The sequence below is a fragment of the Copidosoma floridanum genome, unplaced genomic scaffold (genome assembly GCF_036245765.1).
Source record: "Copidosoma floridanum isolate Cflo_tuat_1 unplaced genomic scaffold, Cflo_Japanese_pri ptg000019l, whole genome shotgun sequence".
In the NCBI taxonomy this organism is placed as follows: domain Eukaryota; kingdom Metazoa; phylum Arthropoda; class Insecta; order Hymenoptera; family Encyrtidae; genus Copidosoma; species Copidosoma floridanum.
The window spans coordinates 8,066,275-8,087,968 of NW_028321896.1; the positions used below are offsets into that span (position 1 = coordinate 8,066,275).

Below are 21,694 nucleotides of genomic sequence, written 5' to 3' on the forward strand. Positions count from 1 at the left end.
TATATATATGAAAAAAAAAAAAAAAAAAAAAAAATTACATACTTCCAACACCTGTATCCATGACACACAATGAACAATGGATATATTATATGTATATGTGCAATATGTGCATGCGTCACGTACTTAATCGTAATGTAAAACTGCGCGTGCAGTGCAACAGGGCCGTGCTACATATATAACACTTTGTCATACATATATAGGTATTATTATATAGGTACAACACCCGTGGCCTCTATATATCGACCAGCTGCTTTTAACAGAGGCTGAGAGAGATACAAGACACCCGTCCTATAAGGGGAGATATATACATATACATGTACGATACGAGGAGGGAAAGAGATGATCGAGCTGCTCGATATACCCCACGAGAGCTTTTCGCTATAGTATGCGTAAAGCTCCTCGCAGTGCCCCCATATACATATATATACATATACCTATATATACGCACCATAAAGCGCTACCAGTTCTCGGAAGGCAGAGCTTTTTACACTATACGTATGTGTAGCATCGTCATGCATAAGTAATTAATCTGCCCAACTATATACACGTACAAAACACATACAATATCTACCTACAGGAGTCATAGTAGAAAACACAGCGAGAGCCGCGCACGTATATATATAAAATCATATACGTGCGGAGAGAGAAAAGCTCGAGTATCGCGCGCGCAATGGAAGAGAGGGCGAGGAAGGGGGGCGGGGGAGTGAGGGGGGGGGGGGGGTTCAGTCAGTCCGATCATTCCGATCTCGTCAGTCAGAGCTTGCGGCCCGTTTTCGCGCTGTTGCTTGTATGTATATATGTGCACTTTTGGGCCTTGTACTTATATATATCATCGCAAATGCGACGAGAGAGCTCGAGGAATAAGCCTATACATACACTTAGAGTCATACATATATGTATATGACGTTTGAAAGCATCATTCCCGTTATTTATGACCTTTTCCCTGCTGTTATTGTCGCATATTTGCGAGAGTAAGTAAATACAAGAGCCCCAAGCTCTCTCGAATCCGTTGGTCTTTCCTCCTTTTCTTTGCCGTGTGGCGTTTATCGCAGTGAGTTGTTATACACACAGATGATGGGAGACGAGCTCGAGTACCACTTCACCTTTCCCCCAGGCACGGGTGCTGGGAGCGTCAAGTCGGGCTCGTCGTCGAGGGAACCTTTGCCGGGCACCACGGCCAGCCGCGGCAATCGTCCTGGCAACACCGACAACGAAGAGTCGTCGGCCTCGTCCCAGGGATCGTCCGATGACTTTGTGTTTGTGTACGACGAGGCCAAGAGACCCCTCGTCGTGTTGCTCGGCTGGGCTGGCTGCCAGGACAAGTATCTCGCCAAGTACAGCGCTATTTACGAGGAGAGGAGGTGGGGCTAGTCCTCTATTTTTTTTTTTCTTTCCTTTTTTTTGTTCCATCTCAGGAAATCGCTCCTCCGGTTGGCCGTTCATGTAATTTTTTTTTTTTTTTTTTTTTTTTTTTCCCTCCCCCAAAGTAGGTCGAACGGGGGATGCTGGGCTGATCGCTTGAGAATATTGTCACCGCGCTCACAAACATCGATCGGGCTGTAAAATAGACAATAAACTCATCACTTTTCTTTTCATGGGGAAACAAATAATAATGATGATGATGATTTATGGCTTTACTTTGTTTCGTGTGTTTCGGTGTACTTATATAAGGTGTAACTATATTTTACACCGTACGTGAATTATGAATAAGATCGCAGATAAGTGCGTTAATGTAATATATACACCTGGTACATCATTTTTAATTATATATACATGTATATGGGTACCTTTCATGTAATTTATTGTGTCACAAGTACGTATATCTTTATTGTCATGGTAAAAAAAAACAATACAGTGTTGAAATTCGAACGCGTATCGTGAAGAAAGAATGTGCTGTACCGTCCAACCGCTGCAAATAACTTTTCGCACTTCGGAAGGTAAAAAAAAAAAAAAGTTTATTTTTCGCGTTGGCCCCGACAAAACAGCTTGGATTTCAAAAAATTATGTGTTCGATGGTTAGGTGTACCGTTCGATACGGCTCGGTTGGATGTGCGTGTCGTTAAGGGGGCTCCTTCACGAAAGTCCCCGAACAGAGATATATTATTTCTTGTAAATAAAAGTCCACTGAATTTAATGGTGGTCTTAATTATATTTCGAATGGGTCAAAATTTTGAGAAATCCGAGCTCAAAGTTGTAACTATTAGCACGTGGTCCTATGGGGCAGCGTGAAAAAAAATTTGTTTTCGTTTATAATGAACCTAAATTAAATGTCCCAGCAGACTGAATATATACGTTTTGTAGATGAAGTCTTCCTCTGTAATATGCTGTATTAAAAATTGTGGATAAAGGACCATTTTAGCGAGATATTTGTGATAGAAGTAAATAAATTGTGTCCGGGAGGTCAGGAGGTCACGTGGGTAGCAGACGTACTTGTTCATCTAATCGCGCGAGTTTTCAAAAAGTTGAGATTGCCTTTCCTCCATCCTCTTGAGACTCTATGTGCGTGGTATTCTTTTTTTTTAGGTGGATTAGAAGGACTGTCATCCATTGTTTATCAATTAAATGATGTTAATGACATACAGATACTAAACACTATAGAGGTAGAGTAATAGCAGAAAGGCATGCAAACACGACATATATATACCATATACCTATATATTACATCGCTATACTACACCAACACATGTGGTGTACCACTGTACCCTCGTATGCACTAGGGTAGACTGGTCAAAACAATAATAAATTTTTCGTACAAAGTTAAACTACACACATAAATATCATTTTTCCCACTTCATACGTTATTAAAAATATCATAATGATTTTCAGACACATTTGTTTATTGAAAAACAAAACTTTTTTTTTGTTAGTCTTTGACCTTAGCAGTAGTCGTGGGAGCCTCCTTAAAGGTGCATACATAATGAGATCGTGGATAATGTACGTGTACGTGTGCGACTGTATGTGCTCATGTATATAGGTATATAGCGATAGGATTCCTCTCGGAGGAAGCACGATGATAAAATTACACGAATAGACTTACTTTACATCGCAAAGTGCACTCGCGCGCGCACACGTTATACATTTACCTTTTATTATATATACTTACATGGACGACGCAAACTTTGACTTTGACATTGTTGCCATACTATTTTCATCGTATATTATATAATTAAGTTCATAGCTTTACGGCGTCAAACTATTCGTGGTCAGCACTGTGTACTCGTTACTAATGCATATACAACGTACAACGAGCTCATTCATACATTAACGATGTGAATTTGCATCTATGTTTGTTTGTTTGTTTGTTTTTTTTTTCTTTTTATTCGTTATTACCTTCGTAGGTTTATTTTGCACAAGGCGTTTTTAACGGTCTTTGTGATTCATTGAAAAATATATACTCGCGATAACATCGAATCCTTGAACGAGTTCTATTTTCCAGCGCTTACATGCGAGAGAACCGAAAAAGTTTAATACTCGTGTACACGTTCGTAATAGAAAATGTTGTTTTACACGTTGAAAAAAAAAAAAAAAAAAAAAAAAGTTACAAAGTGACAAAATTGTTTTACAAACAGGTACTTTTTAACTGCTTTCAAACTCTTATTGAGTTCGCATTTGCATACAAAAAGTGGACAAATTCGGTGACACCATTTGGATGGGAACATCCAAGGTATAAGCCATTATACAAAATGAATTGTCATTCGGATGGTGAAAATAATATTTGGCCACTATTAGCATGCAAATTATTTTTCAAGGAAACCAAAAGGTGTATAGTTTTTAATGGTAAAACGCAGAAAATTTTATCATGAATTGTAGATTTTTGCTAAAAAAAAAAAAAAATTTTTTTTCCTAGGGATATACACACGTAGATAGTAGGTACATGCTTTGCGAGATGAAAATCGATTCCACTTCACGAAGGTGCACACATTTACACTGCGTATCTATATATACGTGGGCGTTACGTAACGCTGCAATCCGGATAGCGATTGATGTTTTTTAAAACATCTCTCGCCACACACCAGTATACGTTCGTTAAAAAACGAAGGAAAAAAAAAGAATCTCCTGTTTTTTTTTTTCAGCTGCATAACGCTACGGTGTACCGCGCCCCTGGCGTGCTTGTTTTATCGTAGGCACAAGCTACCCTCGATGAGTAAGCGGTTACTCAAAGTAATCACTGAAAAATGCTTGGACGGGAGACCAGTGTTCTTTCACGTGTTTAGCAATGGAGGGGCTATATTTTATCAGCACATCAGCTCGGCCATGCAACAAGCGGGCTCGCCGATCAAGGTGATTTTTATGCACGACATGCAAATATAATTATTATGTATGATGAAATCGATGGAAAATACGAATTTTTCTGTTATTTTTTGATTTTATAAATATTTTGAAAATCACAAATATGACAAAAGAATGGCGGTGGCACTTTTTCAGAGCTTTGAAAGTTAAGCTCGTGAAAAATCGTCCGAAAGAATGTACCTCGTAATGACTCGGTTTTTTTTTTTTTTTTTTTTTTTTTTTTTTTTTTTTTTCCTAGGAATAAAACCAATTATGTTTTCATTGATTCTCTGATTCATTTCGTTTCAAATATCATGCGGTTAATGAGAAAATTCGAGATATTAAAAAAATTACGAGTTTTGAGAGTTATTTCTCTTCACCATATAGTCTATTTTGAAAATCGATGGTTTGGAGATAAAGAATACACGCTGAAACGTAAGTTACAAAAAGTGATCGATGAAATGAATCCTGATTTTTTTACTTTAATGAGTAGGTGATTTTTTGCGTTAATTTCAAGAGTAAACTAGTAATCGAATGTCATTATTTTTCGACTCCACAAGTATCTCTTTGGAACCGTGTTTTTGAAGTGTGTATTGTCAAAATTAATGAACCAACTTTTTGAAAGGAATTTTTTCCATTGATTGAATGATTTTTTGCACGAAATAAAACAAAGTAATAAACATGTGCTTAAAAAAAAATTTTTTTTTTTCTGTTGAAGCAACAAAACTTCTGATTTTCCGAAAGTACGTACATTAGAGGAGTACTACAATATTTCCGATGACATTATCGCTCGTATAGTAGTTAAAAGGTCCATGGGAGGCCAGTAGAAATATTGTATATTTGTATAACGTGCAGCGATTCAACGTGCAATACACGGCACGCCATCGGAGAGTCAATGAAGCGCGTATAATGCCATTTGCTTGGATTGTTAATAAGCGGATTTTAGCTGTTATACCTACCTACTCACTCATTACAAGTGTTTAGAATGAGTTTTTATCTTTTTTAATCTAATTATTATTATTATTTATTTATTTTTTTTTTTTTAATTTGCACGGTTAAAGCAATAAACTATAGAATGTGATTTTCCAAAATAATAGCAATACTATCAAGAGTGATGAAACTGATTTTTTTTTTTTTTTATTATTATTATTATTTATTTTTTGTTACTTAGGTCGAAGGCGTGATTTTTGACAGTTCACCCGGGCAGAGACGAATAATGAGCCTTTACCGGGCAATCAGTGCTGTCATGGGTGGCAACGTGATTACGAACGTACCGGTGTCGTTTGCGTTCACGCTTTTCCTCTCGATATTTTGGTTCATCGAGGTACGTATTTTTAATTATTCTTGTCATTCCTATTTTTTTTCAACATGTCTATTTGGTAGTTTCAAAATTTTTGGTAAAAAATGGTCAGCTCGTAAGTAAGATGGTTTTGTTTTTTTTAAAGTTTTTATGTAAAAAATCCCATAAAAAGATACCTTTGTCATTTCTCGCGTCAATTACTTTTGAAATGAAATCAGAAGTAAGATTTATCATAAAATTGAAAATCTTTTTTTTTTTTAATTTTACTGGAAGATTAACTTGCAAATTCCGAAAAAATGAAGTTGGAATAGTTATTGTGCGTTTCAATTACAGCTAGGTGTGTCAATCAAATTTATTTTTCACCCATATAGATACGTTTCGGGTCTGACACAGCAAAAAAAAGGAAATAAAAGTTTTAATAGTGTACCGTCTGGGTCAATTGAGCACGTAATGTATATATAGATTCTCGTGAAACATTATTCACATATCCATGGTTAAATCTAAATTTCGTGAACAAAAATTGGTGGATTTATTTTTCTTCTCTGATCAAGTATATTATTTTGAAAAAAAAAAAAAAAAAAGGTAAAAAAATTACCAATTGCTGTGCATAACACGTAAACTCCTATCGTGCCCTACAGATTGTAATGCATTCCTTGGGAAGCAAAAACACTGTCTACACGGACCCAACTGCGCTCACCGAGGAAAAGTATTCCTGTCCACAGTTGTTCCTCTACTCAAACGCCGACAAAATGGTTAGCGCTAGTGTAAGTACCACCAATTTTTACTAATAAAAAAAAAATATATAATAATAATTAAAAAAAAAAAATAAAAAAAATACGTATCCCTGACAGGACGTAGAAAAATTTGCGAGAAAGCGAGCCGAGCGCGGAGTCCGTACGCAGCTGGTCTTGTTCGCGAATTCGCCGCACGTGAAGCACTACGCGGCATACCGGGACGTGTACGTGAACGCGGTCTGCGGCTTCATCAACGAGTGCCTGATGAACGAGCGGCCGGCCGGCTCACATCGGAGCGCAGCAGACGACAAGGACGACTGCAGTGACGATGGAAAAGACGCTAACAGTGAAAGAATTTGCAGCGACAAAAGTTTAACGGACTCTCCGTTGACGACGCCTAAGCTCACCAAGAGGATCGTTCGGGTCGATGAGGCGACCCTCACCAGCCAATAAATGCATGTATGTATATCATGTACGTGTATTTATATTGACATATAAATGTGTACACTTCATTAATTTGAAACATGTTATATTTTATCATAATGTACGTGCGTCATGCCAATGTTTGCTATACTTACTATACGTGCTTCAAAAGGCGCGCGAAACAAAGGAGAATTTTTTTTGGTATAAATTATTACGGCGTAGCATATCATAGAAGCGCAACTCTAGGTCATGAAAATTTTGTTAGCACTTATAGGAAAATTTCATCTTTGTTCCCCTTATATTTTCACTTGGTGAGGTAAATTGTAAAATCTGCCTGACTATATGATCGATACGCGGACATTTAACTAATTAATAGTGATACATTGGTGATCAGATAATAATACATATATGTATGTTACATATGCCCCAATTCGTTGTGTTGATTAATATTAAAATTGATGTATTGCATACCTCCTGGCGAATAACGAAAAATTTTGAGGTACAGAGTTGTGATAGAAGTATATGCATATGAGTATTTTTTTAACTTTTTGTGTCTGTTCAATGTTATAACATATATGTTGATATGCATATGTGGTGTCGTATGCGACAAAGGCGATGCGTTACGTTACATGTGGTGCGTACAAAAGTTCACGCGGATCAAATAATTTCAATTTTCATTGTATTTCTACAAGTATGTGGACGATTATTATGTTGTTCGAGTACAAAAGAAAAGTTCGAATAAGTATGTGAACGATTTTTTAACTTGAAATATATTTTTATACTTATACAAAATGCATCGACAAAATCAATGATAAGTATTACCATGCAAGCTCAAATTTTACAAGTTTATATACAAAATATATGTACAATATGAGTTAAAAAATCGAAATTGACTGTTTCATACAACACAAATCACAAATCTGCACAGCTTTTCTCTGATATTATTACTCAACGTTTTATGTTGTATGTGAAAGTATGTGCATATAAGTGTATATGTGCTTTTGGAAAACGAATATATTCTGGCGAAATGTTATAAATTTTTTAAATTAAATTTCATTTTTCCAAACTTGTTTGTTTTCAAAAATTTTTTAGAAACATTATACACATATGTTACATAAAATTAATTTTGATACAAAGCGTTTATTACAAAAATTGATTGTTACTAAACATAAAGTACCAAAATTTGTTGACAACTTCAATATTTTCGTAAAAAATTATTGATTGGTACCTCAAATTGATACGTACAAATTATTATTTACAGTAAACAAAAAATGTTCATATGATATCGATGTACAAATTAAAGTAATTTTATTACACAAAAAAGAAAAACTTTTAACAAAGTGATGACGAAACTATAATTTAAGAAGCATTTAAAATTCAAATGGCTGATATTGTTTATTCATAAAATTTATTTTTTACTGTAGGATATCACAAAAATAGTATTGTATCAATTTCTATGGTTATTCACATAAATATATAGTGATAGCAGGTAACATATTACAACTTGTAATTATACTTTTTGGTAAAAATTTTGTTGTTTAAATCATAAATATATTTTCAAATCGTAGGATTCATCACTATTATACAAACGTAGTTAAAAATATGTAGAAAAAATAAAATAAAATAAAATAACATGTAAATATAAAATAATTGTATGTGGAAACCATCAAGCTGGCCTTGATCTGGCTTACACAATAAATCAGTGGACATCCCTGTTGTTGCGGTCCAATAAAAACCAATAAAATTTTACAATGGGATTTTTCTATTAGTTTCTTATCGGTATTTGCACCCGTAAATCCATATAAAATCCGAAATGGTTAAAAATAGATTTTCTATATCATTTATTATAACTAGGACATGATTGAACAAAAATAAATTGACAAATTTATGTCCTACCATCCGGATGGTAACATCAAAACGGGGGGATTAGAGTATTTTATATGTAAATTGAAAGAAAAGTTAGTTATTAATTTTTATTAGAATTTTGTAAAAAATACTTTAGTCCCCCCGTTTTGGTGTTACCATCCGGATGGTATGACATAAATTTGTCAATTTATTTTTGTTCAATCATGTCCTAGTTATAATAAATGATATAGAAAATCTATTTTTGACCATTTCGGATTTTATTTGGATTTACGGGTGCAAATACCGATAACAAACCAATAGAAAAATCCTATGGTAAAATCAATGAATTTTTTATTGGTTTTTATTGGACCGCAACAATAGGGATAAGAATCTATCTTCAACGTTTATTGTTCAGCAGTTGTTATACATAAATATCCCCGTAAATGAGAATATTTATATTTTGGTGTGATAATTAGCAATGAATAAAGACTGAGTAGTGTCACAAAATGTCTTTACTTTCGTTTGATACTTCAATCGAGCATTTTCCTTGTTAACTACCTTGTGCATACGTGTTTCTCGCAACATAATTAAAAATGTAAAAATAAGTGAATAACTAAAAAAAAAAAAATTTAATGCTTTTACATGGGTAACTGTAGGAATGCAAAACATCCAATTACAGCATATGCATATAACATGAAAAATTATACGATGTATTTATTGATGGTTTAAGTTTTTTTCATTATTTGTCCTAAAACGTTAAAAAAATTAAAAAGTCAAATCAACTGCAAAAAGGTTTTTTTTTTTGTTGGAAGTTGTGATTAAGATGACAAAAAAGTGTATTTTAAATACTGTTTTTAGAGATTTACAACTGCTACGATTAGCTTTAAATGAGATTTTCTTCATGATAGAGATAAAAAGCCGTTTTTCTTTCAGACCTTCTTCCCTTTTGTTTTTGTCAAATAATTGGTAGGCTTCATTTGCAAACAACTTCTCTCCTGTTTTTCTCTCTCGTGACAAACCCACGGAATGACAGCTGCTGGCACAGTGCGACACACATTTTAAAAGACAAAAAAATCATAGTTTTACCAGTCACCGAATAGGTATTCGGGAAATACCGCGGACAAACATCAAAACTGGCGAACGAACGCATTGGGAGTCGCAAAACTGCAGTCCCCAAATCAAAATCACTTGCCGGCTCGATCGAGACTTACAAGCGAATCAATGCCCTCACTGTTTTCGTTGACGATGACAACGCGGAAGCGGAGCTCGACAAAAAACCGCAGCCCAACAAGGAGAAGATAAAGAAGTGAGTCTATCTGTATGTGCTTATGTTCCAAAAATCAAGCTCATCCCTTACAAGATGCATCAAGACTCATTTAAGCTACGCGTAATGGATGATGAGCTTGACTTTTGGAATCCAAGCCAATGTCGTTTCATCGATCCATTGTTTAAGGTACAAATTTAAAATTGAACGCTTGGGAAGCCAAACGCTTCCAAGGACGCGCAGAGAGAGCAAAACGACGCCTGACGATCAGTCCAAAGAAGAGAAAAGCGTTGGCTCAAAGAGTCAAAGAATGACTCTGGGTACGAAGAAATCGACCTCGAGTCACTCGTGCTCAAGGGACCATCAGGTTTGAATGCTCTTGCTTGATGAGAGTAATCATGGCCAATAAAGCCATAATGGGGGAATTTCAATTTTCCAGGCTAGAGAGAAGCTTTCGATGGAAAAGCGGATGCAGTCGCTCAAAAAAAACATAAAACGAATACCGGCGACCACAAAGTACATTTACACCATCGACGATGATGTTCTCGGGATCAATAACAGTTGCAACGTTAACGGTACCAAAGATTTCGAGTATGGTATGTGGTGTCGATAGTAGCAAAATTGTAAAATCGTTGAATCATCCCAGGAGTCGCGGCGTGCAAGGTGAAGAAGCGAGAGCCAAATTATTTGAGACTTCAGGGGACGAAGGTACCACCTGTTAAGGATACTGAGTTATTGGAAATAGAAGAGGAGTTGAAAAGCATGCAGACTCACAAAAAAAAGATCAACCAACTCATCTACAAAGAGTTAAAAGATTCCTCGTCGGATTGGCACGAGCTTAAATCGAAATCCAGTTTGATCAACATGAAGAACGTGATGAATGATTTTTCGTACGCCAGGAAGTTGTGCGACTCGCTGGAGAAGTCGTCGAGGCAGGTTGACAATCTTCATCGCCTCTTTGGTGGATTGGGCAGTTTCAAACAGAGCCAATCTGAGGATGATGGTGGTGGTCCTGCTGGTAATTACGAACTTGAACACGGAAGAGGAGATGACAGCTGTAGGGCTCTTGTGCTGAAAAAGGAAGATACATCAGGGAGCAGTTTCCGTGAGACGATTGATTCCTTGATTCCGGATTCAAATACTCCTTTAGAGGAAGCAAGTTTATCAGAGGCCAAAAACTTTGATTATGGAAAGGAAAAAAGGGGTTCGGACTCCATTGATGGCACAGTAAAAATGTTTTCAAGTTTGAGCGTGTCTGCCAGTCCGAGAAGAAATGTTTTTACCTTTCACAATCAATTTAAGGAGACACAACTCGGTAAAAAGTCATTGGACCTTGAGCCTCAAAATAATCAAGGAACTAATCGGAATACGTATGCGTTTGATCAAGCTGATCTAAATAATTCAACGTGTTTTAAAAACAAGAGTATATTTTTGAATAATAGGTTACCAGACTTTTCAAAATCAGAATATTTGCGTAAAACTATTATTTTTGACTGATAATTTACATTTTGTATATTTACATGTCGGTTAGTCTTGTGTAAATTTTCCTCAATAAAGATATACACTAAAAAAAATTGTTAACAAATAAATTTCATATTTTTGTAAATTTCATGATACATTAGTCAGATAAGACTGTAGATTCTTTCAGGAACTAGCACGATGCGTTCAAAGTTGCAGCACCTTTAAATATATTCTTAGAAATTTTAACTTTGTCCTTTCAACATGCTACTCACGTTATTAATACATTCGTATGTACAAGCCGTCTGTGTTATATAATGTACAAATTTCCTTATTAAAATAAGAATATAACATCACTTTTTATTATCACACACCACTCAGTTAATATCAATCGTAATTTCATTGAATGTCGCGGTAACGCGGAACTTTATTTTAACACTTATGATATGCCAAACACTGTATTATATTGAAATTCGATGTTATTGTCCTAAGACACTCAAAATTCAGTCTTTACTCAATAAACACTGTGCTCCCTTGAATCGTTTGGCGAATCAATCAACCAAGCCGATTGTTCCTGCAAATATCACAAAACTGGCTGCGCTGAGCTATGACTTTGGTATATTATGGCCCCTGTGAAGTTTATAGCCGCCGCTAATATGAATACCGGCAACCATCGACCATGTGACGCTGTTACGAGTTCAGCAGTCAGTGGCCCACACAAAATTCCAGGTATCGTTGCCTAAAGTAAAGGCAATATTTATTATTTCAATCAAATTTCATTAAAAGTACTTAACATAGCATAAAAACCGCAAGTTACTCACTATGGTATTGGACACAGCAAAAGTTATACCGGCATGATTGGGTGCAATGTCTGCGTGGTTGCTTAGGTGGCCAGCAGAATTACACGCACACAAACCCATTGATATAGAAATAAATCTAAAAATTAAAATTGACAAGTCAACACATATGCAGCTTGGATAAATGGTTAGTTATATGAAGGAATAAAACTTACATTACTGCCAACAGCAGATTGTCCACAGCACAAAACGCTAATAAAAACGCACCTGGCCCTATGAGGCCAATATTTGTCATGAGCCTTCTCACTGATAAGACTGACCATCTTTTTTGTATGAGATTATCAGCACTATGACCAGCCACTAATCGTATGAAAAATAAGAGTTAGAACAAATTTCTGAGTGCATAACATAAAAGTGTAAGAAAAAATAATTACCAATGCCAACTAGAGAATTAACAATGTAAGGCAATGCTGTCAAACTTATGCTTTCTTTATTTGCATATAAATTTCTAGAAAGATAAGTAGGTAACCACTGCATAATAATATAGTTGCTCCAGTTCATAGCAAAATGAGCTATATACAGGGCCCAAAGAGGCCAGTGAACAATAAATTCAGTCCATCTTAAAGCTCGGTTTGTTGAGACCTAGTCAAGATAATATGATTGAATAAAAATTTTTAGGAATCAGCCAAAGTTAAATCACAAATAAGCATTTTTTTTCCTATTACCTTTGGCAAAAAAATAGGAATTTCTTCTTGCTGCTTTGTTTCCTTGTAAAGTATAAGCCACAAAAAAGTCCATAAAATACCAAAAGAGCCAAACAAATAGAATCCACTTTGCCAAGATATATGAGGACACAGCTGCAATAACAGATTTCAATAAAATGCTATCACGCAATAAACTTTTAAATATTTATTGTAACTCACAACAGATGCCACAACTTGACCAATAGATCCAGCGGCAACAAGATAGCCAAAGGCTCTAGACCTCTCTTCTACTGGCACGCTGTGAGCAAACAGATGAAATATAACTGGCAAACCTGCAACAAGACGTACATGTACAAAAATAAATTAAAATTTTCTTATTCTTGTAACATAGACCAACAAAAACAGTTAGAAATAATAGGCTCATAAACATTAGAAATAATTAAAAAACTAGGCTCACCTAGACCTTCTCCTAGTCCTAAGACAACCCTGGTAGCAATAAGCAATGGCACAGACTGAGCTACAAGTGGGGTGATCACAGTGCTGACAGACCAAAGCATTACAGCTGCCATTAGTACAGTTTTGCATCCAAAACGACTAGCCGTATTGGCTCCGATGATCTAAAAGTCGAATAATTGGTACTTTTAGCTTCAACAACGTCTCAAATATTACACTGTCAAAGAAAAGTCACTCACCTGACTGGTAAAATAACCAAAGGCAAAAGCCGAGAGGATCCAACCCTGCCAGTGCAGATTCCACTTAAACTCGTCGGTCATGGGGACAATGGCTATGGGCATTATGACACGATCTGCCGCGTTGATGAAGTTCGCCGCCGAGCAGAGGGCGACGATCCGCGAAGTTCGCGGCAGCATGGACAATCGTGGCATGCTGTCTATGGTTTTTTCCGTCTCTCTTTGTGTTATTGAGTAATAATTTTTCAAAAATTTTAAGGTACCGTCAGACTCTGAGCGTTTGACTTATGGAAAGCCCAAGATCTGCATCTGCAATAAAAGGATTAATTAAATTATAAGTACACAACAAGTGTGTGTTCTGTTTAGGTGCAATATTTAAGAATAAATTGTGAGTTTTACCTCTGTGACTTGAGTCCATTGGCAGCAGCAGCAGCATGTCGTGATCATATACATAAACTAAATTCGCATTATTCCGTAACAGGTAACACAGCTTGAACGAAATCTCGTCCACGTCAACATATTATTGAGGAATAACTTCAGTTTACTCAGCCGTAACGCTTGTTATTGGTTGTATGCGTACAACTGTACTAGTTATTTCTTCCTGTATTAATTTTTTTTTTTTTACAACTAAGACGCGAACAGCGAGTGTTTTAGTAATAAAGTAAGTTAAACTGAATTAAAGTACATCTATAATTTGTTTGCTGACTTGAATACATATAACCTATTTCAGACTCCGTTTTTTTAGAGAATATAAGTAATATAAGCTATAAAATGTAGAATTCTGCCGTGTAAAATACACACAAGGCGAGAGCTGCCGAGGAGGCCCGACTACACTCGTTATACTAATATATAAGGCCTGCGAAGCAAATAAAAGTAGGTATATAATATGGCCCCCGATATTTCGCAGTTCGTTGACATATTACAAATGAAAGAAATTAGTTTTCATTTTTAATTAAACTTAATGGCCTTGTCACTGTGGCATTGCATCTTTTACATTTGCCGCAATCTCCATGTACATATGCGCATAATTATATACTTTCATCAATTGTAATGTATTGTAATATATTCATAATTTATATATACACCAGCCGCAAGTAATTTTATAGATATGAAATAAAAAGTTGACGTTGTCTGTGCTGTTTGTGGCAAGTGAACAATTTATCTTTCACCTAAAAATGATAAGTAAAATATTTTTACTTTTGGAGGTCACTTTATGGGTAAAAAATAGATTATAAACTTGCCGCAAATAGCACAAATGACGTCAATACTTTATTTTATATCTACATGATTGGTTACGGCTGGTTTATAATTGATTACGTGGCTCTACTGTAAATAGTATTAATTATTTGGATCAGCGCCATCTAGCGGTCTTGATTTTTTGGCCATTAGTGGCTCCTAAAATTCTCAATCAGAGCAATTTGGATTAGAGCCATTTAGTCAATCATAAACCAGCCGCAACTCATAATGAAGCTATAAAATGAAAAAATAACGATACATGTGTTTTTGGCGGCAAGTTAACAATCTATTTTTTACCAAAACTAGACCTCCTATGTATTTATACTTTTAAAGATGAATTTTTCAGTAAAAAATAGATTGTTAACTTGCCGCCAAAAACATATGTATTGTTATTTTTTCATTTTATAGCTGCATCATAAGTTGCGGCTGGTTTATAATTGACTAAATGGCTCTAATCCTGATTGCTCTGATTCAGAATTTTAGGAGCCACTTTTGGCCAAAAAATAAAGACCGCTAGATGGCGCTGATCCAAATAATTAATACTATCACTATTTACAGTAGAGTCATTTTATTAATTGTAAACCAGCCGCAACTAATTATATGGATAGACAATAAAAAGATAAAATTTTCTCCGCTGTTTGCGGCAAGTTTACAATTTATCTTTTATCCAAAAAATGACGAAAATTGACCTCCTATACATCTGTACTTTTGGAGATCGATTTTCGGGTAAAATATAAAATGTAAACATGCCGCAACTAGCTCAGACAGCGTTAACTATGTGTTTTATATTTACAACATTAGCCGCAACTAACAATTTATATTTTACCCGAAAATCGATCTCCAAAAGAACAGATGTATAGGAGGTCAATTTTCGTCATTTTTTGGATAAAAGATAAATTGTAAACTTGCCGCAAACAGCGGAGAAAATTTTATCTTTTTATTGTCTATCCATATAATTAGTTGCGGCTGGTTTACAATTAATAAAATGACTCTACTGTAAATAGTGATAGTATTAATTATTTGGATCAGCGCCATCTAGCGGTCTTTATTTTTTGGCCAAAAGTGGCTCCTAAAATTCTGAATCAGAGCAATCAGGATTAGAGCCATTTAGTCAATTATAAACCAGCCGCAACTTATGATGCAGCTATAAAATGAAAAAATAACAATACATATGTTTTTGGCGGCAAGTTAACAATCTATTTTTTACTGAAAAATTCATCTTTAAAAGTATAAATACATAGGAGGTCTAGTTTTGGTAAAAAATAGATTGTTAACTTGCCGCCAAAAACACATGTATCGTTATTTTTTCATTTTATAGCTGCATCATGAGTTGCGGCTGGTTTATAATTGACTAAATGGCTCAAAACGCTAAAGCTCCGATTGAGAATTTTAGGAGCCACTTTTGGCCAAAAAATTGAGACCGCTAGATGGCGCTGATCCAAATAATTATTACTATTTACAGTAGAGCCACGTAATCAATTATAAACCAGCCGTAACCAATCATGTAGATATAAAATAAAGTATTGACGTCATTTGTGCTATTTGCGGCAAGTTTATAATCTATCTTTTACCCGAAAATCGACCTCCAAAAGTATGGATATTCTACTTTTATATGGTTTAATAAAATCGACCATATGGCACTACTTAGTACCTTAGTAATTAATAGTGATTACCATAATTACTACACATAACTTCATGTAGGTTATAGGTATATCTTGCACCGTTCTCTCTTTACAAAAATGATTTTGGGAAATGGTTTGGGGCACGTCAGGCACGTGTGTGTGTAGAAACAGTACCTAACTTTTAATAAATAATTATTGCTTATTCATATATGTACTAAGCAAAAACCATACTTATTTAAGACACAATGGCAATAAATAACTGCATCATCAAAAAAAAACGGTAGCTACGGCAGATTATTTTTTATTGTGCGAATTAATGTGACACATTTTCTGACCACTTCTTGTTACTCAATACTACTGTTGGCCGGTGTTTTTTTTCTCGATTCTTGTTTACAAGTAAACTGCGGGTACAATAAATAAAGTTTGATTTGTCCAGTTCAATAGCTTCGATCAATCGTTGATTTACAACATCTTGTTTACAAGGCAAGTAAAGTTTTTTTTTCACTTTGCTTTTTATTCTCTTGCACACTTAACGAGCCTGCGACTTGTGTTCAACACATTGTTTGCTCAATTAAGCAACATGATGTTATTTCTTCAAGGAGATTTGTTCAAAGAAATAATTCACAAATCTTGAAAAGTACTTTCGCATAGTCCGGAAACTGATGCCAAACAGTGAAAATACATGATTTTGTGTACGAGATATCACCAACGACGCTCTATATTGTTGACAAATTAGTAAGTACGTAAAACAAAAATATAACGCATTGTTGCTGCTTAAATGTACGAAAAGCCAATACAATATATTCCGCCACTATGATTAACTGAAATTGATTTCTATACATATTTCAGTTGTATTCACCATAGAAGAAAAAAATAGTTGTAAAGGTTTTGGGAGGATAAGTAACTTGTGTAGTATCCAGTGACAAAGTGGATCTCAAGAACTAGATTTAACTATAAATCCTGAACGGGCAAGCTTGTTAACTGGTAATGATTTGAATGGAACTTTTTTCTTTTATTCATAATTTTCATTTACTTGGCAATAAAATCGATTTTTATGAAGTATAATAATTGCTTTCACAGATATTGCAATTTCCGAAGTATTGACGTAATTACATCTGAAAATGTATTCACATGCTATAAAATGTATTTTGAACGTATCAGCGAAATTGAGAAAACACAAAGATTTAAAGGACATAACTTTGATTTGTCCAACATTGATCTTTGCTAGGCAGCAAGTTTTAGCCTACAAAAGTTTTCACATCTCTGCTCATCATGATATGGAAGAGAAACTGTACATACCTAGGGATCAAAAGGAGAGGAAGAATCATTTCAATGACGAAGCACAAAAGAAAATCGATGCAATGGTCCAAGAGAATCCAGATCTCAAAAAATTCATGGAAGTCGTAAAATTAGAAATTGAACTTCTGAGACAAAATGGTGTGAATGTTCCCTTGGTATTGAAACCTGCACACTGGCTAGAAATTCTGAGCAAACATTCTAAAAAAACGAGAGAGTAATTATTAAACTTGTTTATCATTTACTTGTAAATTATTATCGCATGCAGGGTGAAAATTCTTTCTTATTGTTTGCACAGAAAATACTACGACTTTTTATTTAAACTTGAGAAGAAAGTAGAAAATCGCAAAATTAAGCAAGAAAAGAATCAAGAACTCTTAGAAATATACAAGCAGGAACGAGATACAGCTGGAGTTAAGACTGATGTAATGGTGTATGGTATAGCACGGAACTGTATGTTCAGACGCATTTCCGATCAGACAATGAATCAATTATGGAACTGGAATAGTCTCAAATCCGTCATGTGGGGTAACAAAATAGTTTTCGATTTCAGTTATGAACAATACATGAAGCCTCAAGAAATAAAGAGCTGTGCTAAACAAATAATGGAATCTTACGCCGTCAACAGATTGCACAACTTTCCGTTCAACGTTTACTTATGCAATGTTAATTTAAACGGTCTACTGATGACAAGTTTAGCTAAATTTATTCCAACCTTGTTTGACGATGATTTCCCATGGACTGTATCGTCAAAGTCGTTTATAGAACTTTTTGATAAAGATTCAGTTGTTTATCTCACAGGAAACAGTAATAAAACGCTAGAAAAATATGATCACAATTCAGTTTACATCATTGGAGCTTTTGTTGATAAGGTACATTACTTTTGATTTTAAAACTCATAGTCATACAGATGAAATAGAATTTTTATGTTTTTAGAGTTACAAACAACCTGTTTCATTAGCAAAGGCAAAACAATTGGGTATTAGCACGGCAAAATTACCTCTAGATCGTTATTTACACTTTGGTGATGGTTCAAACAAAAATTTGACTCTCAATAATGTAATGAGTATTATGTTGGATGCGCAATTCAACAATTGGGAAAAAGCCCTAGAACATGTACCAAAAAGAAAACTGTTTGAATCTCGACTGAGAGCAATGGAAAGAAAACTAGAGAGAGATATGGGCAAGGCAAGAATTTTGAAGCCGCAAACAGACATAGACTTTGGCTTTAATGCCCAAACAAAGTTACGCAAAAATTTCAATAGTGAAATTAGATCATTCACGTAAAATAGCGTATTGTACAAATATTGACTTTATAATTTTTTTACGTTTGCAAATTTGTTACTTTTTATTACAGAATATGTATAAAAAATTGTAAAAAATGTCTTACTTTCTCTTCAAGAGATATTGTACATAATAAATAAATCTATTGAAATACTTGTCTAGGTAGATATTTTTTCCTTAACTCAATACTATAGTAGTATTTTGGTTTAGCTACAGTCAACTTTGAACACGATGTATTAATGTTATCTGATGCTCAAAAAGGAAACCACCTAACACAAATATGTCTCATGCCATGACAAATATTCATATGTATAATGCCTATTCAATGTCAAATAAGTTGTACTTTCCAACCGAATTAACTGTAACACAATCTTATCATTGCAAGTTAACATAAAAGTATAATTCACGGCTTGAGAATCAGATATGGCAATTAATAAAAATTTTACTCATAATTACTGTATTAAATACATTTATTTAATTAAAAAAGTAAAAATATAAGTATTGCACTATAAAAACTAGTATTAAATATATGTAACTTAATCAATACTTCATAAATACAATTTAATTTAATGTCTCTTTTTACACATATCATTCGAATCTATGTTCTCTTGGATCCAGAAATGAGTTTTAACGTTTTGGAGCGGCATTCTCTTGGTGCTGTTGATTTGGAGCAGGTTTGAAATCAAGTCCTTAGCTCCAGCAGTGATAAGAGGGGGCCATGTTATATCGACCTTGTTGATCTTTACAAAGGTAGCGCTGGTCCTTTGGCTGAAAAAAGGTGGATCTCCAACTAGAAACTCGTAGCACATGATTCCAAGACTCCAGTGATCTACAGAAAAGTCATATTCCTGTCCATTTATCATTTCTGGTGGTAGGTAGTCCAGAGTACCGCACATAAAGGTACATTTCTTTAAGGGTGAGTGAATCGACCAGCCAAAATCGGCCAGCTTGATATCACCATCATGCGTAAGGAGCAAATTTTCCGGTTTAATGTCCCTATGAATAACGCCATTTTTATGACAGTACTCCAAGGCGTCCGCTACTTGGTAAATGTACTTAGCAGATCGTTTTTCGCTGAATCGTTGATTGGGCTGTTTCTTCAGCATCTTGTATACCTCACCTCCAGCAGCAAACTCTAGTACCAAGTAGATATTTTCGTTGTCGTCAAAATGTGTCAAGAGTTCTAGGATGCGGTGATGCTTCAAGTGCGACTGAATGTCTATTTCCCTCAGAACCTGCTTCTCAATACCGTTATTAATCAGTTCGAATTTGTTGAGACTTTTTAGAGCTACCACTATCTTGGTTTTCTTTTCTATTGCCAAATACACTCGGCCAAACTTGCCTTCACCAAGTAAAGCACCTGTATAAAAATCTTGGAGATTCCACTGAAATCTGTAAATAATTAGTATCATTTATAGTATCATAATAGTATTCACAGACAAAATTCTTCTCTCTCATAGATGTGTTTCATACTCACTTATCACCTCGATTCTCAATATGTTCTTTCATAATGTGCTCAGTTTTTTCAATAAGGGCAAAAAATTCTTGAGGAGTTTTTTGGGGAATCTTGAAGTCACAATCTGTCATTGTTATACTGACTTTACAGCAGCAGGTATGTTTACCTGGAATATCACCTGAAAACAAAAGTATACGAATTGTTTGACTACATCATTACTTAAAAAAGAGTAATAATATTACAAAACAAGGACCCCCACGCGTTTTTGTTTGCTTATAAAAGTATAACAGATTTTCGAACATGACAAATGACTCAGTAAGAATTCAAATCTTAATGTCGGTAGTTAGGTACCTCTCTCATCTCTCTCTCTCTCTCCCCCGTGCGAACACCATTTATGAAAAAAAATTGAAACAACAAATAAAGCTAATAAGTATCTAATTAAGTAAATACACCGTCTACGCTTGTTATGATTTATGATGTGCACAACTGCACACTGCACTGCACCGGCTAACCGGCTTACATACCTCAAGATCCCAGCTTCCGTGAAATTACGAAAGGACAACAGTAAATCTATACTAAAGCACACGAGTTGAGTATAAATACCACATAATCACGTATATGTCTGTATATAAGAATGTATAGAAAATTAAATGCACCAAACTAGTAACAATAAACTAGTCCTATTATCAATCGACTACTTATTAAAAGTACCGTATGTGTATAACCTCACGGCACTCACGACTCACGACAATAACATTAAGTATATATACCTACACACATAAGTACACGAATCGTGACTTCGTGACAATCGTGTACTTAACAACTATATAGTAAGTAAAACATGTTGTGCCGTGATTGTTGTTGTGGAAGAAAGACAAGTGCACAAATCAACGCCAACATGCACAGTAAGTATAAGGAATAAAAATTTTGTCATCTTGATTCAATCAACAATATGTATAGTTACTTAGTAAATATAGCAGAATATATGTATGGCTATATATTTGCAGCATTAATTTATAAATCCAGATACTTAATTGTAGCGTCAATTATGATACAACGTCCAAACTTATGATTTTCGTATTCTTTAATTCGACATAAAATGGTTTTTTTTTTCAGTTCAAAGAACAAAATAAGCAAAATTAAATAATTCTCACTTGCGAGCCATATTTTTATAGTATAAAAACATTTCTTGATGAAAGCTCCTGAAAGTGTTTCTACTACCGTGGAATTTATTCAAAAAAACATAGCCATGGAACACAAGTGTTGTCTTATCTAAATATTATACATTTATCAAAATTATTTTTGTAAGTATAGGTG

General features: G+C 34.8%; 5 protein-coding genes across 9 annotated transcripts; 3 read left to right on the top strand and 2 right to left on the bottom strand.

The window, feature by feature from the left end:
- Nucleotides 1-747: 747 nt before the first annotated feature.
- LOC106637754 (transmembrane protein 53) lies at nucleotides 748-8,476 on the top strand. Its single transcript, XM_089592741.1, has 6 exons — nucleotides 748-787; nucleotides 1,072-1,361; nucleotides 4,074-4,281; nucleotides 5,441-5,593; nucleotides 6,208-6,333; nucleotides 6,421-8,476. The coding sequence occupies exons 2-6, from the start codon at nucleotides 1,072-1,074 to the stop codon at nucleotides 6,754-6,756; spliced, it is 1,113 nt and encodes a 370-aa protein (XP_089448867.1). The 5' UTR covers nucleotides 748-787; the 3' UTR covers nucleotides 6,757-8,476.
- A 1,121-nt stretch (nucleotides 8,477-9,597) lies between these two features.
- Nucleotides 9,598-11,332, top strand: LOC149374528 (uncharacterized). The gene is made up of 5 exons (XM_089592547.1): nucleotides 9,598-9,615; nucleotides 9,672-9,877; nucleotides 10,025-10,202; nucleotides 10,275-10,431; nucleotides 10,482-11,332. Exons 1-5 carry the CDS (start codon nucleotides 9,598-9,600, stop codon nucleotides 11,330-11,332), a joined length of 1,410 nt encoding a protein of 469 aa, XP_089448673.1.
- On the bottom strand, nucleotides 11,287-14,159 carry LOC106637766 (uncharacterized). The gene is made up of 9 exons (XM_014350684.2): nucleotides 13,883-14,159; nucleotides 13,487-13,792; nucleotides 13,252-13,411; nucleotides 13,014-13,126; nucleotides 12,816-12,947; nucleotides 12,525-12,732; nucleotides 12,306-12,450; nucleotides 12,115-12,229; nucleotides 11,287-12,032 (listed from the first exon to the last, which is right to left on the bottom strand). The coding sequence occupies exons 2-9, from the start codon at nucleotides 13,676-13,678 to the stop codon at nucleotides 11,877-11,879; spliced, it is 1,221 nt and encodes a 406-aa protein (XP_014206170.2). The 5' UTR covers nucleotides 13,679-13,792; nucleotides 13,883-14,159; the 3' UTR covers nucleotides 11,287-11,876.
- A 2,246-nt stretch (nucleotides 14,160-16,405) lies between these two features.
- On the top strand, nucleotides 16,406-18,943 carry LOC106637726 (mitochondrial ribonuclease P protein 1 homolog). 5 transcript variants are annotated; one of them, XM_089592973.1, is made up of 6 exons: nucleotides 16,406-16,824; nucleotides 16,941-17,076; nucleotides 17,191-17,325; nucleotides 17,422-17,854; nucleotides 17,936-18,509; nucleotides 18,574-18,943. In XM_089592973.1, the coding sequence occupies exons 4-6, from the start codon at nucleotides 17,463-17,465 to the stop codon at nucleotides 18,922-18,924; spliced, it is 1,317 nt and encodes a 438-aa protein (XP_089449099.1). In that variant the 5' UTR covers nucleotides 16,406-16,824; nucleotides 16,941-17,076; nucleotides 17,191-17,325; nucleotides 17,422-17,462; the 3' UTR covers nucleotides 18,925-18,943. The 5 variants fall into 5 exon arrangements, with proteins under 5 accessions (XP_089449099.1, XP_089449100.1, XP_089449102.1 ...); XM_089592974.1 differs by having other exon boundaries at nucleotides 16,406-17,080; XM_089592976.1 differs by having other exon boundaries at nucleotides 16,406-17,076; nucleotides 17,402-17,854.
- Nucleotides 18,944-19,448: 505 nt separating this feature from the next.
- Nucleotides 19,449-21,120, bottom strand: LOC106637727 (aurora kinase B-like). The gene is made up of 3 exons (XM_014350620.2): nucleotides 20,902-21,120; nucleotides 20,399-20,555; nucleotides 19,449-20,313 (listed from the first exon to the last, which is right to left on the bottom strand). The coding sequence occupies exons 2-3, from the start codon at nucleotides 20,506-20,508 to the stop codon at nucleotides 19,488-19,490; spliced, it is 936 nt and encodes a 311-aa protein (XP_014206106.2). The 5' UTR covers nucleotides 20,509-20,555; nucleotides 20,902-21,120; the 3' UTR covers nucleotides 19,449-19,487.
- Nucleotides 21,121-21,694: the final 574 nt, after the last annotated feature.

Coding starts and splice junctions, on each gene's coding strand:
- LOC106637766 (XM_014350684.2), bottom strand. CDS start 13,678: ATGCCACGATTGTCCATGCTGCCGCGAACTTCGCGGATCGTCGCCCTC. Junction 12,948..13,013: donor GTCAAGTTGTGGCATCTGTT/GTGAGTTACAAT, acceptor CTGTTATTGCAG/CTGTGTCCTCATATATCTTG. Junction 12,230..12,305: donor AATCTGCTGTTGGCAGTAAT/GTAAGTTTTATT, acceptor TTTAATTTTTAG/ATTTATTTCTATATCAATGG.
- LOC106637754 (XM_089592741.1), top strand. CDS start 1,072: ATGATGGGAGACGAGCTCGAGTACCACTTCACCTTTCCCCCAGGCACG. Junction 1,362..4,073: donor GCTATTTACGAGGAGAGGAG/GTGGGGCTAGTC, acceptor TTTTTTTTTCAG/CTGCATAACGCTACGGTGTA. Junction 4,282..5,440: donor AAGCGGGCTCGCCGATCAAG/GTGATTTTTATG, acceptor TTTGTTACTTAG/GTCGAAGGCGTGATTTTTGA.
- LOC106637726 (XM_089592974.1), top strand. CDS start 17,463: ATGTATTCACATGCTATAAAATGTATTTTGAACGTATCAGCGAAATTG. Junction 17,855..17,935: donor CATTCTAAAAAAACGAGAGA/GTAATTATTAAA, acceptor TTGTTTGCACAG/AAAATACTACGACTTTTTAT. Junction 18,510..18,573: donor TTGGAGCTTTTGTTGATAAG/GTACATTACTTT, acceptor TTATGTTTTTAG/AGTTACAAACAACCTGTTTC.
- LOC106637727 (XM_014350620.2), bottom strand. CDS start 20,508: ATGACAGATTGTGACTTCAAGATTCCCCAAAAAACTCCTCAAGAATTT. Junction 20,314..20,398: donor ATTGAGAATCGAGGTGATAA/GTGAGTATGAAA, acceptor AATTATTTACAG/ATTTCAGTGGAATCTCCAAG.
- LOC149374528 (XM_089592547.1), top strand. Junction 9,878..10,024: donor AACAAGGAGAAGATAAAGAA/GTGAGTCTATCT, acceptor CCATTGTTTAAG/GTACAAATTTAAAATTGAAC. Junction 10,203..10,274: donor CGTGCTCAAGGGACCATCAG/GTTTGAATGCTC, acceptor TCAATTTTCCAG/GCTAGAGAGAAGCTTTCGAT.